This window comes from Aspergillus affinis, assembly GCF_023601865.1.
Source record: "Aspergillus affinis strain CMG 70 chromosome Unknown NODE_16_length_405296_cov_86_143545, whole genome shotgun sequence".
NCBI classification, from domain to species: domain Eukaryota; kingdom Fungi; phylum Ascomycota; class Eurotiomycetes; order Eurotiales; family Aspergillaceae; genus Aspergillus; species Aspergillus affinis.
Window position 1 is genome coordinate 26,022 of NW_026515797.1, and position 27,136 is coordinate 53,157.

General features: G+C 52.6%; 8 protein-coding genes across 8 annotated transcripts; 5 read left to right on the plus strand and 3 right to left on the minus strand.

The window, feature by feature from the left end:
* Positions 1-1,240: 1,240 nt before the first annotated feature.
* KD926_002998 (uncharacterized protein) lies at positions 1,241-3,062 on the plus strand (the record flags this gene model as incomplete). Its single annotated transcript, XM_053097278.1, has 2 exons — positions 1,241-1,952; positions 2,014-3,062. 2 exons carry the CDS (start codon positions 1,241-1,243, stop codon positions 3,060-3,062), a joined length of 1,761 nt encoding a protein of 586 aa, XP_052958629.1.
* Positions 3,063-3,975: 913 nt separating this feature from the next.
* On the plus strand, positions 3,976-5,609 carry KD926_002999 (Sds3 domain-containing protein; the record flags this gene model as incomplete). Its single annotated transcript, XM_053097280.1, has 2 exons — positions 3,976-4,413; positions 4,491-5,609. The coding sequence occupies 2 exons, from the start codon at positions 3,976-3,978 to the stop codon at positions 5,607-5,609; spliced, it is 1,557 nt and encodes a 518-aa protein (XP_052958630.1).
* A 1,477-nt stretch (positions 5,610-7,086) lies between these two features.
* Positions 7,087-8,436, minus strand: KD926_003000 (uncharacterized protein; the record flags this gene model as incomplete). Its single annotated transcript, XM_053097281.1, has 3 exons — positions 7,087-7,942; positions 8,001-8,159; positions 8,300-8,436. The coding sequence occupies 3 exons, from the start codon at positions 8,434-8,436 to the stop codon at positions 7,087-7,089; spliced, it is 1,152 nt and encodes a 383-aa protein (XP_052958631.1).
* Positions 8,437-9,853: 1,417 nt separating this feature from the next.
* KD926_003001 (uncharacterized protein) lies at positions 9,854-11,345 on the plus strand (the record flags this gene model as incomplete). Its single annotated transcript, XM_053097282.1, has 3 exons — positions 9,854-10,204; positions 10,292-10,883; positions 10,951-11,345. 3 exons carry the CDS (start codon positions 9,854-9,856, stop codon positions 11,343-11,345), a joined length of 1,338 nt encoding a protein of 445 aa, XP_052958632.1.
* A 3,548-nt stretch (positions 11,346-14,893) lies between these two features.
* On the plus strand, positions 14,894-16,914 carry KD926_003002 (uncharacterized protein; the record flags this gene model as incomplete). The annotated part of the gene is made up of 2 exons (XM_053097283.1): positions 14,894-15,875; positions 15,935-16,914. The coding sequence occupies 2 exons, from the start codon at positions 14,894-14,896 to the stop codon at positions 16,912-16,914; spliced, it is 1,962 nt and encodes a 653-aa protein (XP_052958633.1).
* A 3,027-nt stretch (positions 16,915-19,941) lies between these two features.
* Positions 19,942-22,695, plus strand: KD926_003003 (extracellular serine-threonine rich protein; the record flags this gene model as incomplete). Its single annotated transcript, XM_053097284.1, has 3 exons — positions 19,942-20,010; positions 20,075-20,260; positions 20,323-22,695. 3 exons carry the CDS (start codon positions 19,942-19,944, stop codon positions 22,693-22,695), a joined length of 2,628 nt encoding a protein of 875 aa, XP_052958634.1.
* Positions 22,696-23,439: 744 nt separating this feature from the next.
* Positions 23,440-25,145, minus strand: KD926_003004 (uncharacterized protein; the record flags this gene model as incomplete). The annotated part of the gene is made up of 2 exons (XM_053097285.1): positions 23,440-24,497; positions 24,560-25,145. 2 exons carry the CDS (start codon positions 25,143-25,145, stop codon positions 23,440-23,442), a joined length of 1,644 nt encoding a protein of 547 aa, XP_052958635.1.
* Positions 25,146-25,802: 657 nt separating this feature from the next.
* Positions 25,803-26,894, minus strand: KD926_003005 (WD domain; the record flags this gene model as incomplete). Its single annotated transcript, XM_053097286.1, has 3 exons — positions 25,803-26,363; positions 26,565-26,790; positions 26,848-26,894. 3 exons carry the CDS (start codon positions 26,892-26,894, stop codon positions 25,803-25,805), a joined length of 834 nt encoding a protein of 277 aa, XP_052958636.1.
* Between the last annotated feature and the right edge of the window lie 242 nt (positions 26,895-27,136).

The following is a 27,136-nucleotide window of genomic DNA, read 5'->3' on the forward strand; positions in this document are numbered from 1 at the left end:
TGGGTCTTTTGGACACGACCTAGCCCCGATCAGCCACTATGGAGGGCCTAGACAAGTCGGAGGGGGCCTATGACTAGCATTGGGTCCCCGTTGGATCGTCGTATTGGGAGTGGCCAGGCTGGAAGGATTTGAGCGACCGACCGAGACTTTTACTGAATACTTGTCCGGAGTAAATAGTATGAGGTGCGAGCTATGATAGAAATTGAGATAAATTATCTAGGAATAAAAATATAGAATAAATCAAAAGAAGAGGAAATCAATAGGAAATCAGAAAAGGTAATGAAACGGTATTACGGTGCACAATGCATAAAAAAAGCAGATGGTGACTCCCCGACCGGTCCTCGTGTCATGGATTCCCCAATCAGGCCAAGTCCGGCCGGTCTAGAACGCCGGTGGAAAGTCGCAGCCCGAGGAGTGCTTTCGCAGTTCAGGTTCTGCCCTTGGGTCAACGCCTTTTCCTGGGCGTCATTCTTTCTGGCGCCTGTTGTCTTTTCTCTGCTCACTACTAGTAGACGCTGGCTGACTTTTCCTGCTCCTCTGGTTAATACACTTTCCTGTCTGTCCCTAATTTCACTTCTCTCACACCCTTTCGGTCTCGAAGCTTTTCCCTTCCCTCTTTCTCTTCCCAATCTCCCTTGTCTTTCCCCACTGTGTATCATCATTATCATCCAAAACCTCCACTTCTTTTTTCCCTCTCGTTCCTCTCTCTTCCTGCCGCGCCGCCTTTTCTCTCCTCTCCTCTTTTACTGGAGCCACTGCCACTCCTCAACTCGCTTTTCTCCGACCGTCCGTCTAACTCTCTTCGACCTTGCTCCATCCGTCGCCCGACATCCCGCCATTAATTCGTACAACCTCTTCCGTCTTCTCTCGACTGTCACGATCTTTCTTTTCTCCCTGTTGCCAAACGACCAGAATCGCCGTTCTCCCCCCTCTATATAATCCGTCAAAACCGGTTTTGGAGGACTTCGTGTTATTGCCAGATCATCATCGTGGCTCGATTCTTTTGACTCGGAGAGATCGTTTGGCGTCCTGCAGATCACCACCTTCTCCCCCCCTCCTCCCTCCCTCTCCATCTCTTTCCCTTTCCTTCGCGGCTTTTCGCCCGGACATCAACATAGCCTGGATGAATCAGTCACAGTGTCATGGACCATATCGGCCTGACTCTCTGGTGCAAGATTTCCCGGCTTTGCGTTCGCCATACTCGACAAACTCACAATTTTCTTTCAACCGGAGTTCATACATGCCCAGAGACGTCGGTTCTCCGCACCAAGGAGTCGTGACCAACCTGGAGCAGCAGGATCCCAACCAATTAAGCCCTATCTCACCTGATCAACAACAAACTCCGCAGTCACTGCAGCCACAACCAAAGTCCCGGGATACGGGCTCGAGTCGATTGAAACGGCGAGCCTCGCAAGGATCCCTTCTCACAAAACCGTCTCCCGTCTCCCGGTTCCTCTCCAAGAGCAACGCTTCATTACACATCTCCTCTTTTGAACACCTCGGTCTTTCCGCCAAATCCGCCGGTCGAATCGAATCGCGGCCGCAATCGGCGGAGCCGATTTCTCGCTTCTCTCCTTCTTCTTCGACGGCATCGAGTTCGCTGGCGGCTCGAGCATCTCAATCTTCCGCTGTGTGGGATCTCTCGGCCCAAAGCGATTACCCGTCCACTCTCCCTCCCACCCCTCCAGAAGACGAAGAGCACGTAGCGTGGAATCCCAAATCCAGCATGTTGTTGTTCGAACCTCATATGACCCGGGAACCTGGACCAATGCCCATAAACGAGGGTCCCAACATGGACAGTACACCCACAGGAGCCTCATCAGATAGCCTGGGCAGCCCGTCCGACCAGTTGTCGAATGTGTCGCCTTCCAGCTCGGGAGGCAGTCCGGGATCATCTGGCGAAATGGATTGTGACCATAACACATGGTTAGAGAGTGGAATCGACGCAGCAGGTAAGTTTTATCGCAGAATAGAAGAGGCGTCGCTCTTTGATGGCTGACTCGTCTTCGACAGTATCGTCCCTACCATTCTCGAACGCCCGCGGTGAAGCAGTCAAGATTGTATCTCAGATGCTTCCCTACCCACGCCCGGCCGATAAGTCCGTCCCCACGAGCGAGGACGTTTTCGGTGGCTTGATCCAAGCCGTCCAGCATCGACTGCAACATGGACAATCGCCATATATCAACATCACCCATGCCGTTCCCGAACAGTTCAGCCTCTCCAACCTCCCTTGCTCTCCTCCTACCACACCCCGATCCATGTTTACCGCGGACGACTACTTCAACTCGACCGTCTTCTCCAGTGCGGCCGTAGTATCCGCTTATCACGATTTCCGAGGCCCCATCAAACCGAAAGCCTCCCACTTTCCCATGCCCATCGTCCCGCCGTTCAGTGTACATATCTCGGTTCTGGAACGGTATCTCCCGCCATCATCGGCACAGGAGTACAAAGATCTGTTTCAAACCCACCGACCGTCCTTTTTGGTGGATCGGTTGTGTGAGCTTTCCCCTGATGGCGGCTCACTCTTGTTCATTTACCCCACCCGACGCGGTGGCTCAACCTTCAAGTCCCAATTCCTCGGGCCGATCCTCGACCCTCTCCTCCGGCAGCTTGTGGTGGTCAACGAACTGTCTGCTGACATTGGACGGTATCTGGGCAAGCTGGCCTCGGTTTCCTATATGGAAGACTTCGACACAATGCGGGATAACCTGGCCCAGCTATGTGATAACCTGAGCTCGTCAACCTCGCGGTTCAGCATTGCCGATGCCCGCAAAGGCAGCGCCCGACCGGATCGTAACGTCTGGACCGAGTGGTATATCCACCAGGAAAAGACGCGGATGAAGGAGGTGCTTAGCCTGTACTGGCAGAACGGCCGACGGCTTCCCGCCAGCAAGTCGGTGTCGAACCAAACGACCAACTATATGTTGCAAGACAAAGAAGTGACGTCCGCTATGTTGTTGGGCGAGATCCTTGATGGGATCCGGAAACGACCCTACGGCGAGGAGATGGAGCCTCGTGATGGAATTGAACTCGGAGTGTTTGTGATCCGTCGGTCCCACTAAAGGAGAGTGCCTTAAGAGGGATGATCGGTCGGGTCTACAGTATTCCGAGGATCGTCCGGGGGTCGTTTGAATACAACTCAATCCCGCCACCGCCTTTTTCCCTTTTTTATTTACATATTGATATTTTTTTTTGTGGTCTGGTTTTTCTTTCACCTTCATCTCTTCATTGGATATACTATGGTGATTACAAAAAAGGGTGGCTTGGGCGGAACTGGCGGCGTCTTTTTATTGTGGCATATATAACTTGGTTCACATGGGGGAGTCCACACAAGTCGGACCGGCTTTTTTGCGGTTTTCTTTTATATTTCTTTTGATTTCTTGATCGGATAAATACCCAGGATGTTTGTGATTTACGGTTATTGAAGCGAACTCTAGCATGGATTATTTAGAACATGGACATATACGATCCGAATGAGGACCCTGACAGATGATATGAATGGAAGTGAATTGAATTGAGACCTGTTGACTCGAGACTGCTGCGTAATATGATCTCTCTGGTATCTCTCATAATAATAACTACTGTAGTTAGTTAACTAACTAGTTACATAGGGAGCATGAGTAATCGAGCGAGCACCACAAAGATGCATCACGAAGGCGGTCAAAAATGTCCCCGACGCTAGGCTGTTTTGGGCCCGCGGCCGGATTCCCGCTTTCTGCTCCATCACCAGTTGTGTTTCTCTGCGTCCTCACTTCCTCTGCTTTTTTCCGTTCGTTCTGTGCCGTCTCGCTAGTTTGTGGCTTATGCATTTTCTTCTTGCCCGTTTCAAACTGTGTCTCTCTCTGTCTATGAATATATCTACAGATTCCATCCCATCTACCCACTAGCAATTCCTTCTCTCCCCCCCTCTTCCTCTCGAGGTAGCAGGACCTCTTTCTCCTCCGTTGTCAGCCAGCTAGTATACAGCGACTAGCCATGGCGTACTCGCCTGCCCCCGCCTCCCCTGGCCCCAATAATGGCGGCCCAGCGCTCCTCAACAGTCTACACTCGAGAGGCCGCTCGACAAGTCCTCCGACCAGCGTCCCTCTATCCAAGCGAGACAAACGGCGCAGTGCACTCCAAGAGCGTCTCCAGGACCTGACGGCCTCGTTCAGCCAGAACCGAGATACCCAGTTCCGCCAGCAACTACACGCCCTGCAGTGTGATATGACCCTGATCAACAATGCCGATATGTACTCCCCGGGCCCGTTGCCCGACTCCGCGGACGACATCGCGAAGTTGATCGAGAATACCGTGGGTGGGGGCAAGTTCGCCAAGGAGATGGCGAGTCTGGCGGGCATGTGGTACTCGCGGTTTGTGCAGGAGGTTAATCAGGTGAAGGCTGATAAGGATGCGGATTTGGCGATGTTGGCAGTAAGTTTTCTTTTTTCTTTCTTGGTTCTTGGTCTGGGTCAAGAGGCTATGGGATGACAAGCTAACGTGAATAAAAGCATCGACATGACAGTAACCTTGATCGATTCACTCGTGAATATTCCTTCCGGGTCCATTTTGCCGAAGAAGAATACAAAAACCTCTCCTCTACTCTCCGCGAACGACTTGTGCAGACCATTTCGAGCAAACGGGCTCGTCTGATGCGTGAGAAGGAGCAGTTGGATATCGCCGATACCAACGCTCTTCTCCTACACCCCAACCAATTCAGTATTACCAACCCTGCCAGTCCCGGCGGGATTCACGGGAACCGGAAGACCCGTCATACTCGCCACCGAGTCGACCTGGATGAGTTGGGCAATGGCATCATATCCGAGATCAATAAGAGAAAGCGCAAGGCCCCGGAGGAGGATGTCGGGTCGCCGGTGCGAGAGAGCGGCGCAGCAGCAGGCACGGCGGCGGCGACATCGTCGACTGTCCCGGCCGAGCGCGCCAAGGCGCAACTGGCCCAGCAGCAACAGGCGCCGTTGTATTCGATCAACTCCCTGTTCACCGAAAAGGAGCTCAGCGCGCATGCCAACCAAGCCCACGTCGCCACTGTGCATTTCTTCTCGACCTCCAAGCGTGGCGGCGATCAGCCGTCCGGCACGGCGACGAACGGCAACAATACCGACACGGAGGAGGCTTCCGGGGTAGATGGAACGGGCGCCGAGGACAACGGTACCCCGGCGACCGACATGGCGCGCACGGCCAGTCAGAATTACCATGCGACACGATCCACGCGCGGGCATGGCAACCATGCGCTCAATGCGCTTGCGGAACTGTCGGACAAGCCGGCCGTTCGGCCCAACTTGCCGTACAACATCCTGGCCAACTACCACGCGCGACCCAGCAACAACGGCGCGCCCCCATTGCCTCCGTTGATGAACGAAGAAGTCGACGACGACTGGGCTCGTCTACAGCGGTTGAACAACAAGCCGTCGGGCTATTTCGACAAGAACCTAGTGCATTTGCTGGTGGAGCCCGTTCCGACCGAGTCGGATGGGGTCCCGAACAACCCGAACCGATTCAGCCTGCTGCATCCCGACTTTCCCGTCGATATGGGCATGCATATGTATCCGCTCAAAGGCAGCGACGACAATTACGGACAAGAGCGTACGAAAAAGGCACGAACGGGTTGATTTGCTTTTGCTCCAAATTCCTGCTATTTTATATCGAATCTGGATATAATTGATCGATCAATTGGGGCGTTTTACTCTTTGTTTTCTTCTTCTTTTCTATTTATGGCGTGCAAGGACATGGCGTGTGTGGACGTACAGCACAAACAGTGCAAGTACAAGTTACAAGTTACAAGTTAGCAAGTACAGGCAAGGGATGGAAACAGGTCAAATACCAGAGGCGTTTGTTTGTTTGCTTGATTGGTTAGTTGGTGGTTTGGAAAGCAAATGGAAACCTGAGGAGAATCCATACGATATATCATATCATGGGATCAAGATATACGGGATTGATTGGCATTGACTAACAGATCAACTAACTAGTTGCTGGCTGGCTGGCTGGCTTGTCTGAGACGGTGAGTTTCTTTTCTTTTATCTTTGCTTTTCTTTTCTTTGCTTTTCTCCATCTCCATTTTCATCGTCTATCATGGGATTGTACTTAATTGGCGTATATGGTTGTTTACTTCATTGTTTTTTATTTGGTTTGCTTGTTTCTTCGACGCGACTCGACTCAACCTGACTTGACTTGTTTACGGTACCTATAAAGCCGATAGATCGGTTTAAATATGATTTTATGTACGGTTTCTAGGTATATTCCAATCTTAGGCATCTAGTTATTTCTAGCTCACTGTGGTCTAGCTTCTTTCACTGTTGTCGGATTATTGAACCTATGTCTTGCTTCAGAGATTTTGTAGGAGCTCTTCTATCAATTCCACCGTTCCTTATGGACATGCATCCATCCATTCGTACCACCCCGCTCCTTCATTCATTCTAGATTCTAATTGTTTATTCCTATCATTTATGGCCTCTTTCTCTCCCTCTCTCTCTCTCTCTTCACCATCAACCTGTCCAGTCAGATCCGGTTAGGTAAATAAAATTATACCTTGAGAAAGAAAACTAGCTAGCCAGCCTACACCAAATAGCGATGAGTATATCGATGGAATCAGTTAGGTTATGTTAATATGTATAGTACATGTACGTAGGAGAGATGAGAGAGTGACGCGGCCGGATCGTCGTTCTTATTTTTTTTTTTCCTTGTTTTCTGGCTATGGCTCCTAGCTAGGTAGTGGCAATTTCCCTTCAGTGTAAACTAATTAAATCATTATGTCTTGTCTTGTTCTGTTCTGTTCTCGATATCTATCTACCAAGTCGGGTTGGACTAGGTAGATAGATAAAACAGGTAGAAAACGGACAGACAGATAATTCAATCAATCAATCGAATACAGATCATCAAATCGAATAGATAGTTAGTCTCGGCAGAGTAGAGTGCAGAATAGAGGACCAAAAATCAAAATCCCCCCCCCCCCCCCAAAAAAAAACTGATACAAGAAAACGATCAAAGCCCAGAACCCGTTAAGTCAGCTCAACTCAACACACCTCGAAAATTTCTTTCGTCTCTCAAGGAGTGTATACGTGAGTAGAGACGGCGGTAAGCAAGATTCAATCAACGCATTGCATCACAAGAGACAGTAAACAAATCAGAAATGGCTGGTATTAAAATTGCGATTGTTCCAATCGCTTCATTTGAAAGGTCGGCCGGCCTCGAGAATGGAATGGCGTAGTTTGACTTGGGTTTGGTTTTTCTTTTTCTTATTTTTATTTGGTGGTTTTTGGTGTTCTGGGTCAGGGCAAACAGAAGAGCCAGACGGTGCAATCTGAAGTCTGGAGTATTTTCAATCTGGTTCTTTGGTGTCTGGATGTATTGCATGTCATCGTCTAGGTCATATTGGGCGATGAGCTGATGCTGTATCAAGTCCAGAGTTAGCAAGTATTTCCAAGAATCAGGTCGAAATAACACAATCGAGGGCAAAATGCCTGACTTCATCTCAAGATCATCCATATGATTACACATAGCCACAAACAGATCAAAGAAGAACGGATGCCCCAACTCCATCTCCACCTGCATGGTACCGCTACTCTTGAAGATATGCCTCGTGCGAATGATCATAGCCAGGTAGTGAGCACGAAGCCGATACTCCGAATCCGGCGTGTTGTCGTAGGCGTACCGCGCAGACCGCAGGATCACGTCGATTGGGATCCCGCTCTGGTGGCCCTGCTTGCGCAGCGCGAGTCGCTTCAGCCCCTCGAGGCCGTACTTCTCTGCGGCGCAGTACACTGCCGTGTCCCGGAGGACGAGGCCGGGGAGGCCGGACAGGAAGATGGTGGCTTCGCTAGATCCATAACCGTCTAGGTGGGCATTCTCGAGGTCCCAGGTGTTGGTGTCCTTGTTGCGGAACAGGCGAGGGAAGTAATCACCCTTGTAGAGGAATTCAAGAACGCAAGACAAGATTTCGGGCTCTCTGGGGGAGGTGAGTGCTCTTTTTTGGGATCGTTGGTTGAAGAGAGGGGAAGACATACTCTTCTGGTAAGGCTATGGCCATGTCCATGGCGTTCTCTACAAACTGGTCCCGAAGCATGGCCGCGAAGAACGGTGAACGGCACAGGACATCTTCGTGAGCCACGAATAGACGCTGGTCCGGTCCTACAATCAGACTGACTATAGGGCTCAAGAGGGGACTAGAGCGGAGAAGTTACAATCAGTGTTCATTACCTGGTACATGGTTTGAAGTATATAATAAGAATTATAATAGCAGCATTGTGATGAACAAGAGAATCGAGATAGCTCGAAACTAATCTCGGAAAAAAGTTCCACGTACCTGTCCGTCGGCGGACTATCCGTTCTCTCCTGCATCTTCTTCGCTCTCACACGTCCGTGCCCACTGAAAACCTTCTTGGCCGATCTGATCGACTTCTCGACCCGGTCCTTGGAAATGAAGGAGCGCTTGACCGTCATGGCGTTGATGTCGAGGCCGTCCCCGTCCAAGGACTGAGTCAGAAAAGACACCAGCGACAACCAGGTATAGAGACAAAGGAGTGACAGGAAAAACCAGAAGAGAGGGAACGAACGAACGAAGTTGTCGATAAAAAAAAGCGACGCTGCCGAGTCATGCAAGTCGCATGAGGGGAGTCCTGGAAGCGTTCCCAGAACGAAGTTCCTCCCGGAATCGCAAGTCTTCATCGGAAATGAAGACCCATCGATATATTCGAGAAGGAACAAGTCCTGGAGAAGAGGCTTTCGCATACGCTGATCTACAGCCCGTAAGGAGAGACGCGTAAGCGGGGGATGGTCGACTCTGGGGAGCGTGAAGAGAAAAGAAAAGAAAAGAAAACAGGCAGTGAGGTGATTAACAATGATAGGCAGATCATGTGATGACTAGCAGCTGACCGGGGAATCCCCGCATGATTCTCTCTCTGCCTAGACTGTTTGCCTCAGGGAGCACCACTGTGTTTCCCAGGTGCAATGACTGGTTTTGTGACAGAAAATGAGGAAGTCATATCAGTCATATCTGCATGCACGAATGACCAGGTCTGCTTAGTTAGTTTTCGATGATCTCATTGCCTGATAACACTGGAGTCATCCGATTCGATTCAACTTTTTTTAAGTGCTTGGTGAAGATCTGGTATGATGCTTTGCATGCTGAAGACCAGTCATGTTTCGATTCATCATACTGGAAGGCTCTATCGAAGTCAAGTCCACAGGTTTGTGAACGTATAGATAGCGATGTTGCACTATATATCTTAGTGTTCGAATCCATATTTACATCAAGAGCCACGCGACCAGGTTCAACATAGCCTCAACAGACTGGAACCCACGCTAAGAGTGTCACGACGACAGACGGATGCAACCAACCTGGGACTACATAGTAAAATGATATGCCTAGAGTATAGATCAGACGAACGGATGATGTAGATCCGCCATGGAGACTGTGGCGGTGAAGCGTGGCGTCTCGGGTAGTGATATCATCGCCCAAGTTCCTGAATGTGCTTCCCCATTTCCCAGCCCTCCCCAATCTCCTGCAAAAGAGTTTCGGTTTCATGATTCTGCATGCATGTCCATCTCAATAATCCAATCATTTAATTTCCCTTTCTTAGCATTTTCATCTTTGGGTTTCTTTCCCCTTACTGCTAATAGTAGATCTTAAATATACCACTCGATCTGCTCTTTGTTCCCTCGGTCCTTCCGCCGTCCCACATTACATTCCCGCCCCTAGACTGGCAAACAAAGCAAAGAACCCAAAGGACCAGCACGCTCCGTTTCTGCCTGTATCTGTTTTCTTGTCCATCCATGGTTGTTTGAAGAAAGATAGGATTGGATCGGACCGCTTAACATGCAACAGTTTAATCAGTTGAAAAATTGGAGGCGCTCGTCGATGTTTAGACCCCCCGTCCAGGACCCCGTCTTAACCGCCGAAGACGAAAGGTTCCTGCAGAACATCGTGACCGAGACCGGTGACAACCGTGTCGTGTCGCCATCCGCGCAAGAGTCGGACTCACGTTCTCCCGTGAGTCCACTGGGGACCGACGCGCCGACGCTCCAGTCGCCCGTGTCACCCGTGGAGGAGTTTGGCAGAGAACTCGGCGAGGAAGGGCGCAAGGCTCGAGGGCTGGCACAGAAACAACCGAGCGGCACCTCGGAGACCTCCAAAGCCGAGACATCAACACCGATCGAGAAAGAGAAGAAAAAGAGATGGACTTGGCTGCGACGGATGAACACGCAGAAGGTAGGTCCCTTGCAGATCGCACATTTAGATCGCACGTTTAAATCATGATGGGAAAGAAGCATGAGTTAACACATCGTCCCTCGTTAGAATAAAGAAAACGCGCGACCGGAAACCCCAAGCCAACCCCCGAGCCAGCTTCCTGCCAACGGTAACGATGACGAAGCGAAACAGGACGCGGAGGATATGACGGAGATCCTGGAGCGCTTGAATCTGGCGGCGGACAACAACAAGGTTATCTCCATCAGCGACGATACTCAGGAACTCTTGCGCAAATTCAAGTTGATTTTCAAGGATCTCATCAACGGCGTGCCGACTGCCTACCATGACCTCGAGATGCTCCTGACCAACGGCAACAAAACACTCCAGAGTACATACTCCAAGCTCCCTAGTTTCCTCCAGAAACTCATCGAGAAGCTCCCGGAGCGATGGACCGAGAGCCTGGCTCCGGAGATAATCGCAGCAGCAAGTGATAGAGCGGGAAAGAGTGGAATCAACGTGGAAAATGTGGGCAAGGCCGCGGCTGCCGCCAACAAGATGGGGATCGAGGTGCCCAGCCTGAAAGAGCTGGTTGGGAAGCCGGCAGCGATTGTGGGAATGCTCCGGTCCATCGTGGCTTTCTTGAGAGCGCGATTCCCAGCCGTCTTGGGCATGAATGTACTCTGGTCCTTGGCCTTGACCAGTAAGTGTCCATGAATCGGTCACGTTGCCTATATTGTTTTAGTTTGCTGACACAGGACATCTCATAGTTCTGCTCTTCGTCTTGTGGTATTGCCATAAACGGGGCCGGGAGGTTCGTTTGGAGAACGAGCGTCTGGTCACCGAGGCCGAGATCGATCAGCTCAATGAGCAAGCTGCGTCGGACGAGCGAATCCGCGCTACGGAGACGCTTACAACCACCGCACCACAGGGGGCTTCAACGACGGAGATCCGTCAAGGGATGCGCGAAGCTGAGCAAACCCGAGAATCAGCCGCTGCTACACCCATAAATGGGCCAAGTGAAAGTGGAGGAGCAGACGAAACGCAGTACACCCCCGCGCCGAAACCAGCACGCTCCAAATCGATATTGTCCATTTGGGGCCGGTCCAACCAGAGGGCATCTACAGCGCCGGCACCCAAGATCGAGCCCTACCCGGGGACATGATTTTTTTGGTCCGTTGCTTTTTTTTTTTTCTTTTTTTTTTTTTTCTCGTTCACTTTTTCTGGTTCGTCTTAAATGACCGGCAATTTTCCACGATCTTGCGTGATATTCTCCGTTCGGTTGATCTGTTGCAAATTTTTTGATACCACTTACGTTCATGTTTACCGTTGGAGAAATGCCGTGATCGTCTCGGGGAGGAGAAACAGAAGAATAATGATAACGTCAATCCACCTCACGAGTTCCGCACCCCACGCTGAAATTGGCCACCCGGTTCATCAGCTATCTAATAATTGACCGCAGCTTCCTCGTCATCAGGCGAGCCATGGTTGTAGTCTGGACGGACGGAGATCGCGGGAGAGTGGGTTCGCAGTGGCAAGAACAGCAAATGATGATTGTTACGAGTCGCAGGATTCGGGGGTCGCGGGGGGAATTCAGGGAAGCTGACCGGCCATAATCCCAGAGGCCATGAGATCAGAATGTCATAACCAGCAACGGGTTGATGTTGATCGAGACGGACGGGATAGAGGGCTCGATGCCCGTAAGAAAGGGTAAGAACGAGCATGTAGTCGCAGGTACTGGACACGCCTGCAGTCGGCCGGGAATACTCAGGCGGTACCTCGACGGAGACTGCGGGGTGCAGCCAGCCATTGGCCAATCACGTAGCACGGATCATGCCGATCGTGACTCAGCCGTCGTTCCGTCTTAGTTTTACCTGACAATACTCATGGGATAGTTACTTCGGAAAGTTGAGATGATTCCCTCTTACCCCTTCGAGCATGGAGGCGCCCTGCAGCCAGCTGTCCCTTTACCGCTCTTTCGCCCCAATAACGAACACCTGCAGCCTGCATGTCCAATCCTTCCATCGCGCTCAGTGTTACTGAGTAGCTTCCGGAGAAGCTGTTGCCACCTACGCCGTACTCCATCCTAATTACTGCGCTCCCTCACCCGTCCCCGACAATCGTCTGATTCTTCCCCTTCGTCAACTGATGGTGATGTCTTGCCACCGCAGTGGAGATACCCCTAAAGAAGCTAGGAGCCTAGGAATCGGGAGGACTGTCTTCCGTCTCCATAGTTAGCAGACAACGACCCGAGGCAGAACTCTTCACTCCGTACCCAAATTAAACCAAAACCTCTGCAAATGAACAACGCCGTGATCATGATTAGTGTCATGATTATTATTCTGATGTCTCGATGCTCTCATAGGCAATAAATTAATTGGCGCCAGTGGCGGAACCCACCAATCCCACCGCATCAACGCCCTATCAGATTCTTCCATCTATTCCTTTTCATTAGGTATGTACGCCGTATTTGATAGGTAATACGAACACCGGCAGAAAAAAAAAAGCCTTAGCTCCGTAAGCGTCTCCTGGTACTGCCTAACCCCGTCATGAGAGAAAGATGGAAAACGGCTCGACCATGTTATGCTTTGGCATGTTATCACTATCGCATCAGATTTCTCTGACTCATCTCAACCCATCGACTCATCTCGATGAATCACATCTGAACCCGGGGTTTTCCCTGCGATCTGGGCCCTGCGATGATGTCGGAGTACAGGATCGTGCAGAAATGCACGGTTCAGCCTATGTCCCCGACTCGATGGGGAATATGTATGTATGACTTGACTGACGATGATCGATGATGGATTCAACGAACTAACGACACTATGACCTCTTGGGTTTACTTGCTTTTGGGTATGGAGTAGGTACATAATAGAGCCGTTGGTTTATTTTTATTATCGTCTCTGTTTTTCCTGTTTAGCCGCCCTGTAGCTTGCGGATATCTGTACAGTTTACATTATTCATGCTGTACTCGGATGCAGTGTATGTACGACGGTCTACACGCCGCCTCCCCATCGCGCATTCCACCTCGATCCCCTCATTCTTCACTAGAGGGTCAGCACGGGTTGATCTGCGTGTACTGAGTAATGTAGGTGTCCGTCATAACATACGGAGTACACGGGGAGGAGGGATGGAATCTCATCTCCAGATCTCGTAGGGATAGGCTCGGGGCCGAAGAACCCAATTTTGGCTTGATACTGCTTGAAACACGCGAGATCACCACGAAGACGTGCTCTCTTTCTTCTCTTTCTCCTTTTCATTCTGTTTCCTTCTGCCCCTCCCCTGAATGTCCCATCGTGGTCCCACATCCCTTTTGCTTCTACTTCTAGAAAGGAGAGACGAGAACAGAAAAGCGGATCACGGTCTCGAGGGAATCCACTTGCTCAGTATCTCTGCGCTGGCGCTTGACTCCAGCTGCAGGATAAGGTACCCAACCATGCGTACAGCGGGACTACTGTAAGGAAGGGTACAGCGATGTATGTAGGAGTAGGTCTACGTGCCCTCTCCGTGGTATGTACACCCCTCTGGATTGTAGACACTGACACTGAAGTATGAACTCTGAATCAATCCATGAGTCAACTACTACAGTGCTCCGTAAAGTAACTCCTGACTGGACCGGGGACCTGCGATCGCCTCAATTCAAAGACTTTGCAGACTCGCCCCTTCTCATTGGTCCCGACGGCTGCAGGCAAAAAAGAGAAAAAAAAGAAGAAAAAAAAAAAAGAAGAGGCGGTGAATAGGCAGCCCGACCAATGGGAATGCATCTGATCATGGTTCCTGACCAATTACGACAGGGGCTAGCCCCAGGAGGGCAACACCTGCCCCACCCCGGACCGGAAAAATCGAGCCGCCCCCGAATCGCAGCCCGTTTCGTTCTGTAACGGGCGGCTGCTGGACGGAGTGACGCCGCTAGACTGCGCTGATCCGCTCGTCTCCCCTTCTGCTTTTTCCCTTTCTTCTAAACAATCTCTCCCCCCTCCCCTCATTCTTCTACCGTCCCTCATCGCCGTCTTTTTATAATCTTCCCCTCTCGGACTACTTCATCTTTTTCCATATCAGATATTTGTCAAGAATTCACTGCCAAAATGGCCTTCGCTGAGCTGTAAATCCCTCGCTGGGGAGTACGGCTGCCTTCGCCTGCTCCCCAGTCCAGCAGCTCCGAGTATTTCGAATTCAACTTGACGATATCTGTTCCTCTCTTCTGACGCACTCTTTGAAGCGTCGGAATTGCCCCTTACTACAATCATAGGAGAAGCACTTTGACGTCCCATATTTGGACGGTGAGGTGTTTTCGTTTTCGACGATCCCAAGAAAAACTTGACCATCCGCTTCCCTCTCCCTCCCTCCCTCTCTGATCCGAAGAAAAAAAAAAAAAAACCTTCTCTCCCAACCACGATTTCCCTCTCATACCCATACCCTCACGCTCTACGATCACGACATCTGTATCAACAGTTTACGCCATTTACGAATTGACGGTCGAAGAATAACCTACTTTGAAAGAAACCTCCCGACTTCCGAATCTCTGACGCAGATACTTGCGGCATACCGGCGGGTAGCAAACCTTGTCCCACCCCAACCCATTAGACTGTTCCAGTTAATACTGGTCAAGTCCTGCGAAAGAAGAAAAATAAAGACAATCATCTACCGACAAATTTTTTTTTTTGATTACCCACTCTTTCTCAATTCCATTGTTGTTGTCGTCATAATCCGACAATGACGCAAACGAATCAGTCCCCGAAGCGGTCCCCGATGGGGGCCGTCAAGGATCACCACAACCACAACTCGAGTCCTCTATCGAGCCTCGTGCAAAATTCTCCGCGACGATCAAACAAGGCGGTCTCCTTGGGGTCGCTCAATGCGGATAGAAAGCGAAGGGCGGCGTCCGTGTCCAGTGTGTCGTCCGTCTCGTCTATCGAAGAGCTGAGCGACGACGAAGCGAACGGGTCGGAGGAGGATGCTGACGACGAGGACGAACGACCAGCTGCCCGGGCCCCGTCTTATGGTCGTCGCGACAACAGACCCCATAAGGCGGGGGTCAAGACCACGAAAGGAAATAAGAAGAGGAGGATGGACGGTTACGACGGGCAGAGCGACGATGACATTGGGTATGACAGCTCCGACGACATCTACGCCGCCGTAGACTACATCAGTGACGGCGATGACGACGAAGACCAGGACGTGGAGAAGCTAGAAGAGCTCATGATCGTAGAGTCGGAGGATGAGCATGATTTCGGCGGCATCCTGTCCACTCCGAATGCTGCCGTCTCCGGCGGTGCGGGAGACGCTCACAGCTGGACCGGCTCCAACGTCTTTGACGATCACATGCTGCTGGCCGGTGCGTCGTTCTTCGACGACGAACAGCTGTATGGTGCCATGGAGACCTTCGGCGAGACCGATATGGCCAGCGAAACCGCCGTGGAGACGCCGTTGCCCCGTCGGGTGCATTTCGAAGAGGACTCCGACTCGTCCTCCGACAGCGATTCTCACACGGACGATGAGATCCCGGGTGATTTCCTGCAACAGGACAGCTTGGATCCCCAGCTGCGTCGTATGATTGAAAACGACAACGAACCCTACCGGCGGCATCGCCGGCAATCGGACGAAATGTTCGCCGAGTCAGACTACGGTCATTCTAACATCTACCATGTGGAATCCGACGCCCGCTCGGAAGGGTCCGAATCGAGCGGCTACGAGAGTATGCAGGATGATTGCCTTGCCAGTTCTTGGACTTTGTATGCTGACCCACTTTTCAAGCCGATGACGGTGAAACTACAGATGAAGACCTCCCTCCTCCGGCCACGATCACGCATCCGCGATCCATTCTCCGCCGGGACTCTTCCGCTTCCCTGGCCCCGACCGCGGACGAAAAGACGGAGTCTACGTCGCGGCGTCGCGGTCCCATCATGGGAACGTTTGTCGCGGATCCAAACAAACCCGTTGCCCTGGTGGACTGCACCGGCAAGCATCTCGTGATCATTCCGGCGTATGCCTCATCCCGTCACGACTGGCTGGAGTCGACCTCCAACAGCATCTGTGGCACGGCCAACAACAGCCCGCGGGCCACCACGATGCACTTGGTCGACGAGAGCGACACGGACGCGTTGGTGTCTCCGAATCGCACTGACCTCAGCCCGATGTTGGCTTCTAGTGCTAATCTGATGATGACCGCCCTGGGCAACGATATGGCACCTGGCGGCCAAGTGATGGGTCCTCCTGAAGCCTTCTACCCGTCCCGAGACTTTGCTATTGATAGCTCGTTCGAGGACGACGACGAGGAGGACCCGGAGACCGGCCTGAACGTGAATGATTTTATTGACTTCGGCGATGGGTCGTCGGACGAGGAGATGGATAAGGTCTTCGACGAGGAGGCCTTGGCCTCGCCGACGACGACGGCCGCGCCCTCGGCCGTGGCCCCCAGCGGCCCCCCTACCCCCAACCGTGGCGAAAGCCAACAAGCCAGCAGCGCCGAGCGGTTCTTGAACCATCTAGACCGAGGGATCGTCACGGCGTTCCGTCGCAACCACAACCGCTACCAGGCTCTGCTTCGGTTACCGCAACATCGAGAGTTTATGCCGGCCAACTCGCCGTCTCGACCTGCCAGCGTGTTCCGGCATGCAAAACATACAGACCAACGCACTCCTACGCGGAAGCGCAAGTCCAACGGGTGCACCGGCGGCGAGGCGGTACGACGCAAGTTGATGGATGCGCATCGACGCAGTCAACTCCCATTCTGAAGAAAGACTCTGAAAAGAAACCACATTCGTAGCAGGCGGCCGAATAATGCAATTATCCGTTGCTGGTTGATGCAATACATCCCCCCTCTCTTCTTCCTCCCCCTCCGTGTTTATGATGACGATGTCTTGGATCCTTACTGGCACGTTCTAAACCTAATCTTTCTCCCTTGCTTCTATTATTGATTCCTGTTTCTCCACTTTTTCTTGTCCCACACTCCCTCGGTCGGTCTTGATGCACTCTCTCCCTCCTAATACACCCCCTTGAAGACGCTGGGGGTCTGGAGTGGACGAGATAGAACGTTCTTAGAGGGCGATTGACACCTGCATGATCGGGTAGCCGAACGAGAGAGACTGTCTCATAGACGGATCGATCTAGACTTCCGATCCGATGACGACGCAAGGAGAGAGATGGTGATCTGAACAGGTTGAGGGGGAAACTATTCCCACCTTACAGAGGAAAGAACCTTTTACCACCTGCACTTTTCTCCCGAAAAAACCACACAAAGACCGCCACGAAGGCCGGGACCGACCCCCTCCCCACGAGCAAAAAGTCTGACGAAACTTTGTATCGGAGTTTGGATGTGTGTGCATATTTTGTTTACCGGATTTGATTTTGTCACGTGTTTCTTTTATTGGCCGAAAGGGATATACCTCAGATGTTTTTCTTTATTTTATTTTATTTTCAAATCTTCACGGGAGAGAAATGGGGCTTTGATTGGATGATCTATTCCTGTCCTTTGTGTATGTGTTTTTCTTTTTTCTTTTTTTTGTTTCTTATGTTGTTCTTTTCCCCCTTTCGAGGTGGTGACGATCCCCCATCTCAGGCGGAACTAAATCCCCAACCCAAACACTCTCCAACCAATGCAAAAACAGTTCAAAAGTTAGGGATGATCAGTAACTCAAAATGTAAGACGGGGAGGGAAGCGGAGGGGGATTTTTGCTCCCGTCAGACCGGCGGGAGAACTGACCACCCCGTCAGGGACTGCGGGTACCAGAGTAGGAGCCTAGCTAGGTAGGAGGACCAGGAACTAGTAAGGCACGGTGACATTGACAGCCCAACAAAGTGGATCACTTTGGAGAGCGGACCAGTGGTGACCACAGTCGGAGAAGGTCCCTCAGGACAGGACACCTCCGAGATAGTGGAAGGAGGGACCACCGCCACAGATGCAACGCTTTGGGGGGAATGAGAATATCGTGCGACACGCCAAGAGGCGAGGCCGAGCGACTCCTCCGCCTGTCGTCTGATCGGTCGTTTGACGGCGTCTGCCATGTCTCGGTCGGTAATTAATTTGATTTGTCCGAGGGAGGGAATTGGGAAATAAACAGGACAGGACGGTGGTACAACGTAGAGGCAGCCATGCTTTTTCCTCGTCCCTTTCGTGGTCTGCTTAACTGAGCAATGTTGTATGTGCTCTGCATGTAGGTAGCCCTGACATTAACAAATCATAGCAAGAAAGAACTCCAACCAGACAATAAGCAGCGACAATCATCGTCAGCCCAAAAGACCGGGTGCTTAGCGAGGGGCCGCCATTGGATCCGAACCCTGGGAGATTATGCGCAGAACTCCGTACCCTAGGAGTAACTTAGTAGGACCTGACTGACTGTTAGCGCCTAGAAATCTAGTGCCCTGGCTAGCCCAGGACCTGGCGCCGGCGGGTAGTCCAGAACTCCCGACCCACGATATTAATAGCAATGGGCTGACACCGACGGGGTTTCAGCGAGACGCCCACCGGGACGCTACCGGTTATTGGCTGCAGGTTGGCCCCCCCTCTTCGCCTGCAGGATGCTTTTCCCTCGTCTGGTCGTCCGGCCTTAACCTGGGAGGGGTTTAGTGGAGAGGGTTAGTGTGATGGGGGGTGTTCTTGGGATCTGGTTAGATTGACAGTGACCGTGGTCCGGAGTTAGTCGCTAGACACTAGATAGTAGACTAGAGGGTACGGACTAGTTGGATGTTATCAGAGTGTCCGATTATTCTGACTCGGGTGTCTTGGTCCGTTGGTCATAGACTCATGGTAGTTTGGTAGAGAGGTAGGGCTCGATCTGAAGAAGAAGAGGATGTGAGGTGTCAATTGTCACGGTCAAACAAACCCCGGTAAACTTTCTGCAAGCGCTGCGTCCCGTCCACCCGTGACTCCCGACTGTTTTTCTCTCTGTAGCAATATCATTGTTCTTGATTCACCCTGGCCAGCGACTTTTCTCCCCCACCCCGATTGAATCCCTCCGTCATCCATCGAATCGTCAGGAATCCACTTCCCTGTTCCTAACCCTTCCAGACCGCGATCCTGCTCAATTTCCACCGTCTCATTGGGTGGCGCCGCTGGTGTTCGTTTCCTCCACCGCATCAGCCACCAGCCCAGGGCAGCTCTCGAGCATCCAGCATCGCATCCCCGTCTGATTGGCGGCCCTTTCGCGCCCCATATCTCTTGTCAGGGTGTTCCTGCACTAGCGGAACAGCCGGCTGGCCGCCATTGGAGAAACAGCCATGATCTTTCGCTGGTCGTCGTACCAATCCCCGCTGGATGCCTCGCCGGCCTTTCTCAGATTGTCTTACTTTTTTTCTCTTTTGCTTTTCCCTCCAGTCTGACTAGCTCGATTGGAATTCAAGTTCCAACTAATGCTTGTCAGGACGGTTTCCGTGCCCTTTGGGGTCCGGCTTCGTTGACGCCCGTCTTTCCCGTCAGGAACCCTGCGGCTGGTGGCTCCATGCTTTCCATAAGAAGGGTCCTGCTGCCTCCGTCCATGGGGCCATCTTCCTGTTTCTCTTTCCCTTTCTCTCTTCAGTGTTGTGTTTCTTTCTTTATAATTTTCTGTCGTTGAGTTGCGTTTCTTGTCTTTCTTTGACCGGGAAAGGCTAAGACCATTCGTTCTATTTGGGGATCACTCTTTCATCGCCCATCTTGTATTGTTGTCGCTGGTCTCCGATAATAATATCTTAATTTGTGTTTCGTCCTAACTACTACTACTCCCATCGGAACTATTCTTTCTCTATATCATTCTTTTCAGGTTTCTTGATCTATTCCTGTCATCATGAAGTTCTCGACTTCTGTTACTCTCTTTTCCCTGGCCGCCATGGCCACTGCCCACCCCCGTGGGTTGGTATGTTTCCCTCTATTTGGCCCCCCGAGTACCCTCGTATATCTTGCTGACATGACTCTGACAGTGGTGGGGCACTGATACCTGCTATCCCAGCCCCGAGAACAGTGACAATGACTGTTCCGAGGAGCAGCACACTGGTTTCAACTGGGGTGGCCTCGGCGAGGGTGACTTCAACAACTACGGCGGCATGGACTTCTCTGGTTTCGCCATGAAGCACAAGTTCAGCGGCGCCGTGTCTGGTGGCTTCGGAGTGAGTCTACCCCTCAAGTTTGATCTACCATCCAACGACATCAGCTAATTGACTCGGTTTAGGGCAAATGCATTGAGGGTAAGGTTGGCAAGGGATCCAACTCTGGCCTCCGCTTCAACTCCAACAAGGCTTTCTCCGTCGGTTCTTTGCGTCTGGCTACCTCCAAGAAGGCCGACGTCCACCTCGTCTACGGCATGCCCGATGGCTCCTCTTGCAAGCAGGTCGCCTCCTGCTCGCCTGAGGGTACCGATGTCCGCAACGAGCAGTGCGGTGGTGCCACCTCCGTTCACTTCCAGCTGCCCGAGGACCACGAGGATGATGAGTGCGACCTGGGTATCCACACCATCGACTTCGACTGTACCCCCGGCACCAAGAACCCCGACCACTCCAACTCCATCGAGCTCCCCAGCTTCACTGCCACCCCTCCCTCCCAGCAGACCACCGGTGGCTTTGGCCACAGCTCCTCCGTGCCCGTCATCCCCGGCCACTCCACCACTGACGTTGGCGCCGTCACCAGCCCGGCTCCCAGCACCCCCGTGAGAATGACCACCTCCACTGTGTATGCTACCAGTGAGATCACCATCACCAGCTGTGCTCCTACCGTGACCAACTGCCCGGCCGACTCGACCAAGGTCGTCACCTCCACCATCGCCGTGTCCACCACCGTGTGCCCCGTCACTGAGACTGGTGGTGAGAACGGCGGTGTCCCGACCCCGACTGGCGTCTCCCCCGGCGGCGGCTCGACCGGTCCCTCGGGCCCTGCCATCACCTCTCCTGCCGTGACTGGTCCTTCTCCCACCGATGACGAGGATGTCACCACCACCGTCGTCACCTACGAGACCGTCACCACCTGCCCCGTCACCGAGACTGCCACCGAGGGCGGCAAGACCACCACCTCCGTCTACGAGACCGTCTCCACCGTCACGCTGACCTCGACCTCGACCATCTGCACCAAGTGCACTGCCAGCGCCACCGCTCCCCCGACGGTGCCCACCTCGGTTGGTCCTATCGGTTCCGGTTCCTCGTCGGCCTTCACCCCGGCTCCCTCGGACTACACCACCACTGTCATGACCTACGAGACCGTGACCACCTGCCCCGTCACTGAGACTGCCACCGAGGGCGGCAAGACCACCACCCACGTCCGCGAGACCGTGTCGACCGTCACCCAGACCTCGACCGCCACCTACTGCCCCAAGTGTGCCGAGAGCACCCCCGTGGCCCCTCCCACTGGCCCTAACCCCACCGACGTTGCTCCCGTCACTACTCCTGCCGGCCCTGCTGTCACCACCATCGTGACCTACGAGACCGTGACCACCTGCCCCGTGACCGAGACCGTCACCGACGGTGACAAGACCACCACCCACGTTCGCACCACTGTCTCGACCCTGACCACCAGCTCGGCCAGCGTCATCACCCCGACTGGTGTTGCCCCCGTCACCACCCCTGCTGGCCCTGCCGTCACTACTGGCCCTGCCGGTCCTGCCATCACCACTGGCCCTGCCGTCACCACCATCGTCACCTACGAGACCGTGACCACTTGCCCCGTCACCGAGACTGTGACTGAGGGTGACAAGACCACCACCCACGTTCGCACCACCGTCTCTACCCTGACGACCACCTCCGCCAGCGTCATCGTCCCCACTGGCGTCGCTCCCACCGGCCAGCCCCCCGTCGCCACCGGATCGGTGCCTTCCACCCCCGAGACCCCCGAGGAGCCCTCCACTCCTTGCCCCAACGTTGTGCCCAAGTGTATCAACACCTGGCTCACCAAGATGCCCAAGTGTGACTCCAACAGCGAGGCTGGCTGCTTCTGCCCTTCGTCCGAGTTCACCGACAAGGTCATCTCCTGTGTGCAGGCGTGGGGTGCCTCCGACGATGAGGTCCAGGCCGCTCTGTCCTACTTCACCGGTATCTGTGCCGCCTACGTGCCCCAGAACCCCGGTATCGTGACCGCCATCCCGTCCACCATCACCCTGGTGCCCTCGGCCGGCGTCCCCAGCACCACTGGCGTCTCCCCCGTCACCCAGGCTCCCAAGCCCACCGGCGGCGTGACCTCCCCTGAGACCACCGCCCCTGCTGCCCCTGCTCCTCCCGTCCCCGTCTCGGCCACCACGATCACCTACTCCACCTACACCGTGACCGTGCCCCAGGTTGCCTTCAGCACCGCCACCTCCGGCCACCAGACCACCGTCGGCCTGATCCCCGGACCTGCCCCCACCGGCGTGTCCCCCGGCGGCAACAACGGCGGTGCCGTGACCACCATCCCCAACCCCTGGGGACCCTCCTCCACCTGGGTGAAGACTCACGCCGGTAGCTCTACCGCCGCGCCTACTCCTTCGTCCACCATTCCCCTGTCCAACGACGCTGCCTCGGCCAAGGCCGTCAGCTTCTGGTGGGGTGTTGGTATCGCCGCCATGATGGGCATTGTCTACTAAACTTGACTTGACCTGATTGCGGTGATGATGTTGGAGGAAGTAACTCATCTGTCATTGCTTTCTTTTTCTTTCTTTCATTAATATATTATTTGATATCGATTTCGTGATTTATATGAGTGTTCAAAAGATGGCAGATTGTTGATGTTATATATGTAGATGGAATCGAGCTGATTTTGTTGGTATACCTGTGCTTTTGAAGAATGAACCTAGCCTAAAGACTTAGAGTAATATTATGGTATTATCATGTTCTAGTTTTGATTCTCTAGTAGTATCCTTTACTTATAACTAGTTAGTAATTAAAATAATAGTAAAAGTAGTAATGAGTTAGGAATAATATTAAAATGAAACTACTCTTAGAGAGTTAACTATTTAATAAACTATAGTTTTAAATTCATAGCGCTCTTATTTTATCTCTCAGCATCGAACATAATGGTTTTATTAGTATTAATAGGTGGTCTCCTGCAGAAGGCATATAAAATTGGCGGCTGGAAAGCAGATGAAGCCGACTAAATTATCCCAAGAACACCCTCTTTATGAAATACCTTTACTATCGAGTGGAAACCCAGAAAACATGCTAACTTACGCGTGCATGATGCACCGGATGAGGCTCTATACCGGCATATCCATACACTTGACCGGGTCAGGGTCTTACAAACTACGCTTTAGAAACTTCCACATTTAACGTTCTTGTTCTCTTGGAATATGATTGCTGGATCTATTCCCATATTTCCCGGGCTAGAAGAACTATCCGTTAAACCGCACATTGCTAATCCTTCCGCTGTTGTTGCCAATTTGGAAGCCCGAGTTGGTGCCTTGGAAGACGACACTGTTGTTGTAGGTTGTAGTTGACTGGATGACTTTGACTACTGTTTCACTGAGCAAGTCATCCTGCCCAGCAGCGACCTCTTTTAGCAGCGGAAGACCGTTTTTGATCTTTCCCATCTGCGAGACTTCTTGTTCACAGATCTTGCGTTGATCCTCTTTCACCGCGGGGAAGAGATCGATCAAGTCGTTGACCAACGAACTGGTGTCTTCAATCAGTCTGGAAAAATCTTTCTCTTGGTAGATGGTCAGAGTCTCCCGCGAGTCGTCAGTTACTGAGTTGCCCTGTCGTTTCTTCGCGAGATCTTGCATCTGCTGGTGCAGTGATGCAGAGACCTCATCGAGCTCCTTCCCGGGGTCCATGGTTAACGCCGCGGGGTTCTTCTTCTTGAACCGATGTGAAAGCTTCTCGGCGTCCGAGATCAAGTCCAGGATCTCACTGAGGAGGTCCTGGACTTTCGGAATGTCTTCAGCGGCAAGCTTTGTCTCGCGCAAAGATTGGACGTGGGCCAGGTTTGCAAGGCCAACTGACTGTCCCCAACGGGTCAGGCGTAGCTTGATCACGTCCACCTTTAAAAGGCTCGTATGAAAGCGTTTGCCAAAACTATCTCCGATTTGGACGGATTCAAAGTACCCCACTGTCTGGTTGAGCAGGCGAGATTGTTCACTCAGCTTTTCGAACATCTCCCGCTGCATGTCTGTCATCTTGTCCTGTCTGGATGCCACTTCCCGGTTCTGTTCCAGGATGGTATTCGTGTTGGATTGGATCGCTGCCGTTCTTTCATCAACGAGGCTGGCATTGGACACCAGAAACTCAACATTGCCGCTCATGCTTTGGACAACGTCATTCATGATGTCGAGCGTCTTCAGAGTCGCGAGACCGACGGCTTGGCTCATCTCGTTAATGGCGCTCTCCAGCTCGGCACTGGCTCCGGCGAGCTCTCCATCCGTGCCGTTCAAGAGACTATCAAACCATTTCTCTGGTTGAGAGCGTGAGTGACGTACCCACGAAAGAAACGCCAGGAATTCAGGAGAAGCTTACTGAATCGTCGCTCTCGGCTATATTTCTGGGCGATAGCACAAATCCGGAGGATACTCGAGAAGACCCGGCTGACACATCTTTGAAACGGAGGCACATCTGGCATCCTCTGGTCGATGATTGAAAGCCGATCGAAAAACCGATGCGTGAACTCGAAGAATCCCATAATTTTGTCGTAATCAGCAGAGACATCCGAGAAGGACTGCATGACCTGCCCGAAAGCCGAAAATATCAAACTCGCCGGCATCGCGGGCGGGAAGGCCTGGAGAAGGTAAGTGTGGAGTTCGCGATATGGTCCTGGAGGAGTTCTCACAGATGCAGCATTGCCGACCGCCTGGACAGTGTTGACGACTCTTTGGATCAGGACCATGTTGTTTTTGAATGCGGTCCTCACCTTGACCACCTTCGACTGGTCGCTGCGGAACGCGGTGAAGTTCTTGGATAGGCTTTCCGTCCCAGCCATGGCCTCCTCCATGTCCCTGAATGGTCCCAACTGAAGGCTTTTGCCGGTTGCCTTCTCGTAATCCTGGATTGCAGCTTGCCATAGTTGGGTAATATCAGACCCGCCGTTTGGGGCTGGCGAGGCCATGTTGGGAGGTTGATTCTATTCGAGGAATTATTGGAGCGAGAGATCAAGAGGGGGGGGGCAATTGCAAGATGGCACGCTTGATACTCTGCAAGATAAAAGATCACACAAGCAGTTACGGAAAGTAAAACAGCAACGATCCGACCGCCCAATTCGCCGGATTACTCGTGTACGGGGGTAGTTCTCTCGCGTAGACGAAGCACACCGAGTCGAATTGATCGTCGCTACGGCTGAAAAGGAGAATCGCGACGTGACTTTAACGTTGCATCCCGCACCGGCCCTTCTCAGCTCTCCATCACATCGCCACTCCCTGCGGCCAAGAGACAGGCACACGGTGGCTTCACGCAGGCGACTTTGACCTGCCTTGATGACGGCCACGTCATGCCTTTCTTGCATAACCCCGCTCTTAGGGCCGGAGATTCGATGCAACCACACAATCCGCCGGCAGAAAACCTCCTGCAGCTCCTGCAGCTCCTACAAATTCTCGAGTAGCACCTGGGTGGAACTCGATCTGGATCACACAGCCTACTGTAGACTAATGCAAAGTGACAATCTTTCGACGCTAGTGACTAGGCTAGGTGATTGATGCTGCCCTTCCTCACAGGTTCTTCGGATGTTGGTCTAGGGCAGCGGATTGGCAGCAAGTTTCTGTCCTCAGTCCTATCCGAACCGGAACCCGTTCAGAGATCCCGCGTTCTGTCCCAGCTGGAGGCCAGAGTTGGTAGATCCAGCGAACGAGGCGTTCGAGATGTTGTTCACAGTGCCCTTCTCCTCCGGTTCAGGGAGACTCTCCACCCAGCTCTTCAGCACGCGCAAGATCTTTTTGAATTCCTTGTCCTGATCATTCTTGAAGCAACTCATGCCGTGATGGTTGTATCCCAGTCGGTTGTTCTGCGTACCGTCAGGGAACTGGGCGACGGCCGGTTCCACAATCTTGAATTCTTCGTCGTTGACCTTGGTCGGAGCTCCCTCATAGAAACAGGCCAATTTCACCGACGCGGCCTGCTTGAACTGGGCGAAGGCTTGAGGAACGCGGAGAAGATGCTGAGACTTGGCGTGCAGGTCGGCACTGCTGGGGACCTCCAGCTGAGCCAATTTGAAATATTTGGCCGCTTCGCTCAGGTTGTCCGGAACATAATGGGGGGTGCCAAAGAGAAGGAGACCCACGGCGCTATCGGCAATCGGCTTGGCTTCGTCGCTATTGGCGGCGCGGTCAATAGCCTAGATGGACGGCGACGCGGGTTAATATCCTTCTCAACAGATAGATGTATGGAGGGCCGTACACATTCGCAGATCAAGCCACCAAGGCAGTGGGCCACAAAAATGATAGGTCGCTTTGCCTGGGGGCGGAGAATGAGCGGTCAGCATGTCGAGCGAGGCACCAAGGAGTCGATGGGTTCGAAACATGATCGAGATACGAACCAGATCGCCACTACGAACGTCCACCAGTTCACCAATCAGCGCGTCGCCAACTTCCGTGACCATATCTTCCGTGTTCCAGAGGTTATTCACAGTGATGTCCTCGGACTCGAACGCCAGGATGCGTGCGTTCGGGATCAGCCCAGGGAGAATCGTTTCCGGCCAGAAGACAGAGTCCTCGGTCGTCCAGGACTTTTGGTTGGTCTCCACGCCATGGACAAAGACAATGCTATAAAACACCAGTACGGGTTAATATTGGGGTGCTCACGATTGGTAATTCACATACTCCAATTTCGCGTCGGACAGGTTCTTCACAACCCTGAGAGTAGACATCCTTAGAGCTAGGTGGTGCAAAATGTGATCCGTGTGAGTGTTACAAGTCGACGCACTCCGGCGTCGAGACCAGGAGAATAAGTAATTTCGCTCAAGGACTTGCAGACTCGAGAGAGCCGAGAGCTGAGGGGTCATGAGCCATGGAGTGATGCATTCATGCAACACGGCCATTGCCGAATCACTACGGTAAGTGACAGGTCCTCTCTGGACGGGCCTATCCTGCGTCACCAGCAGATCCCCAA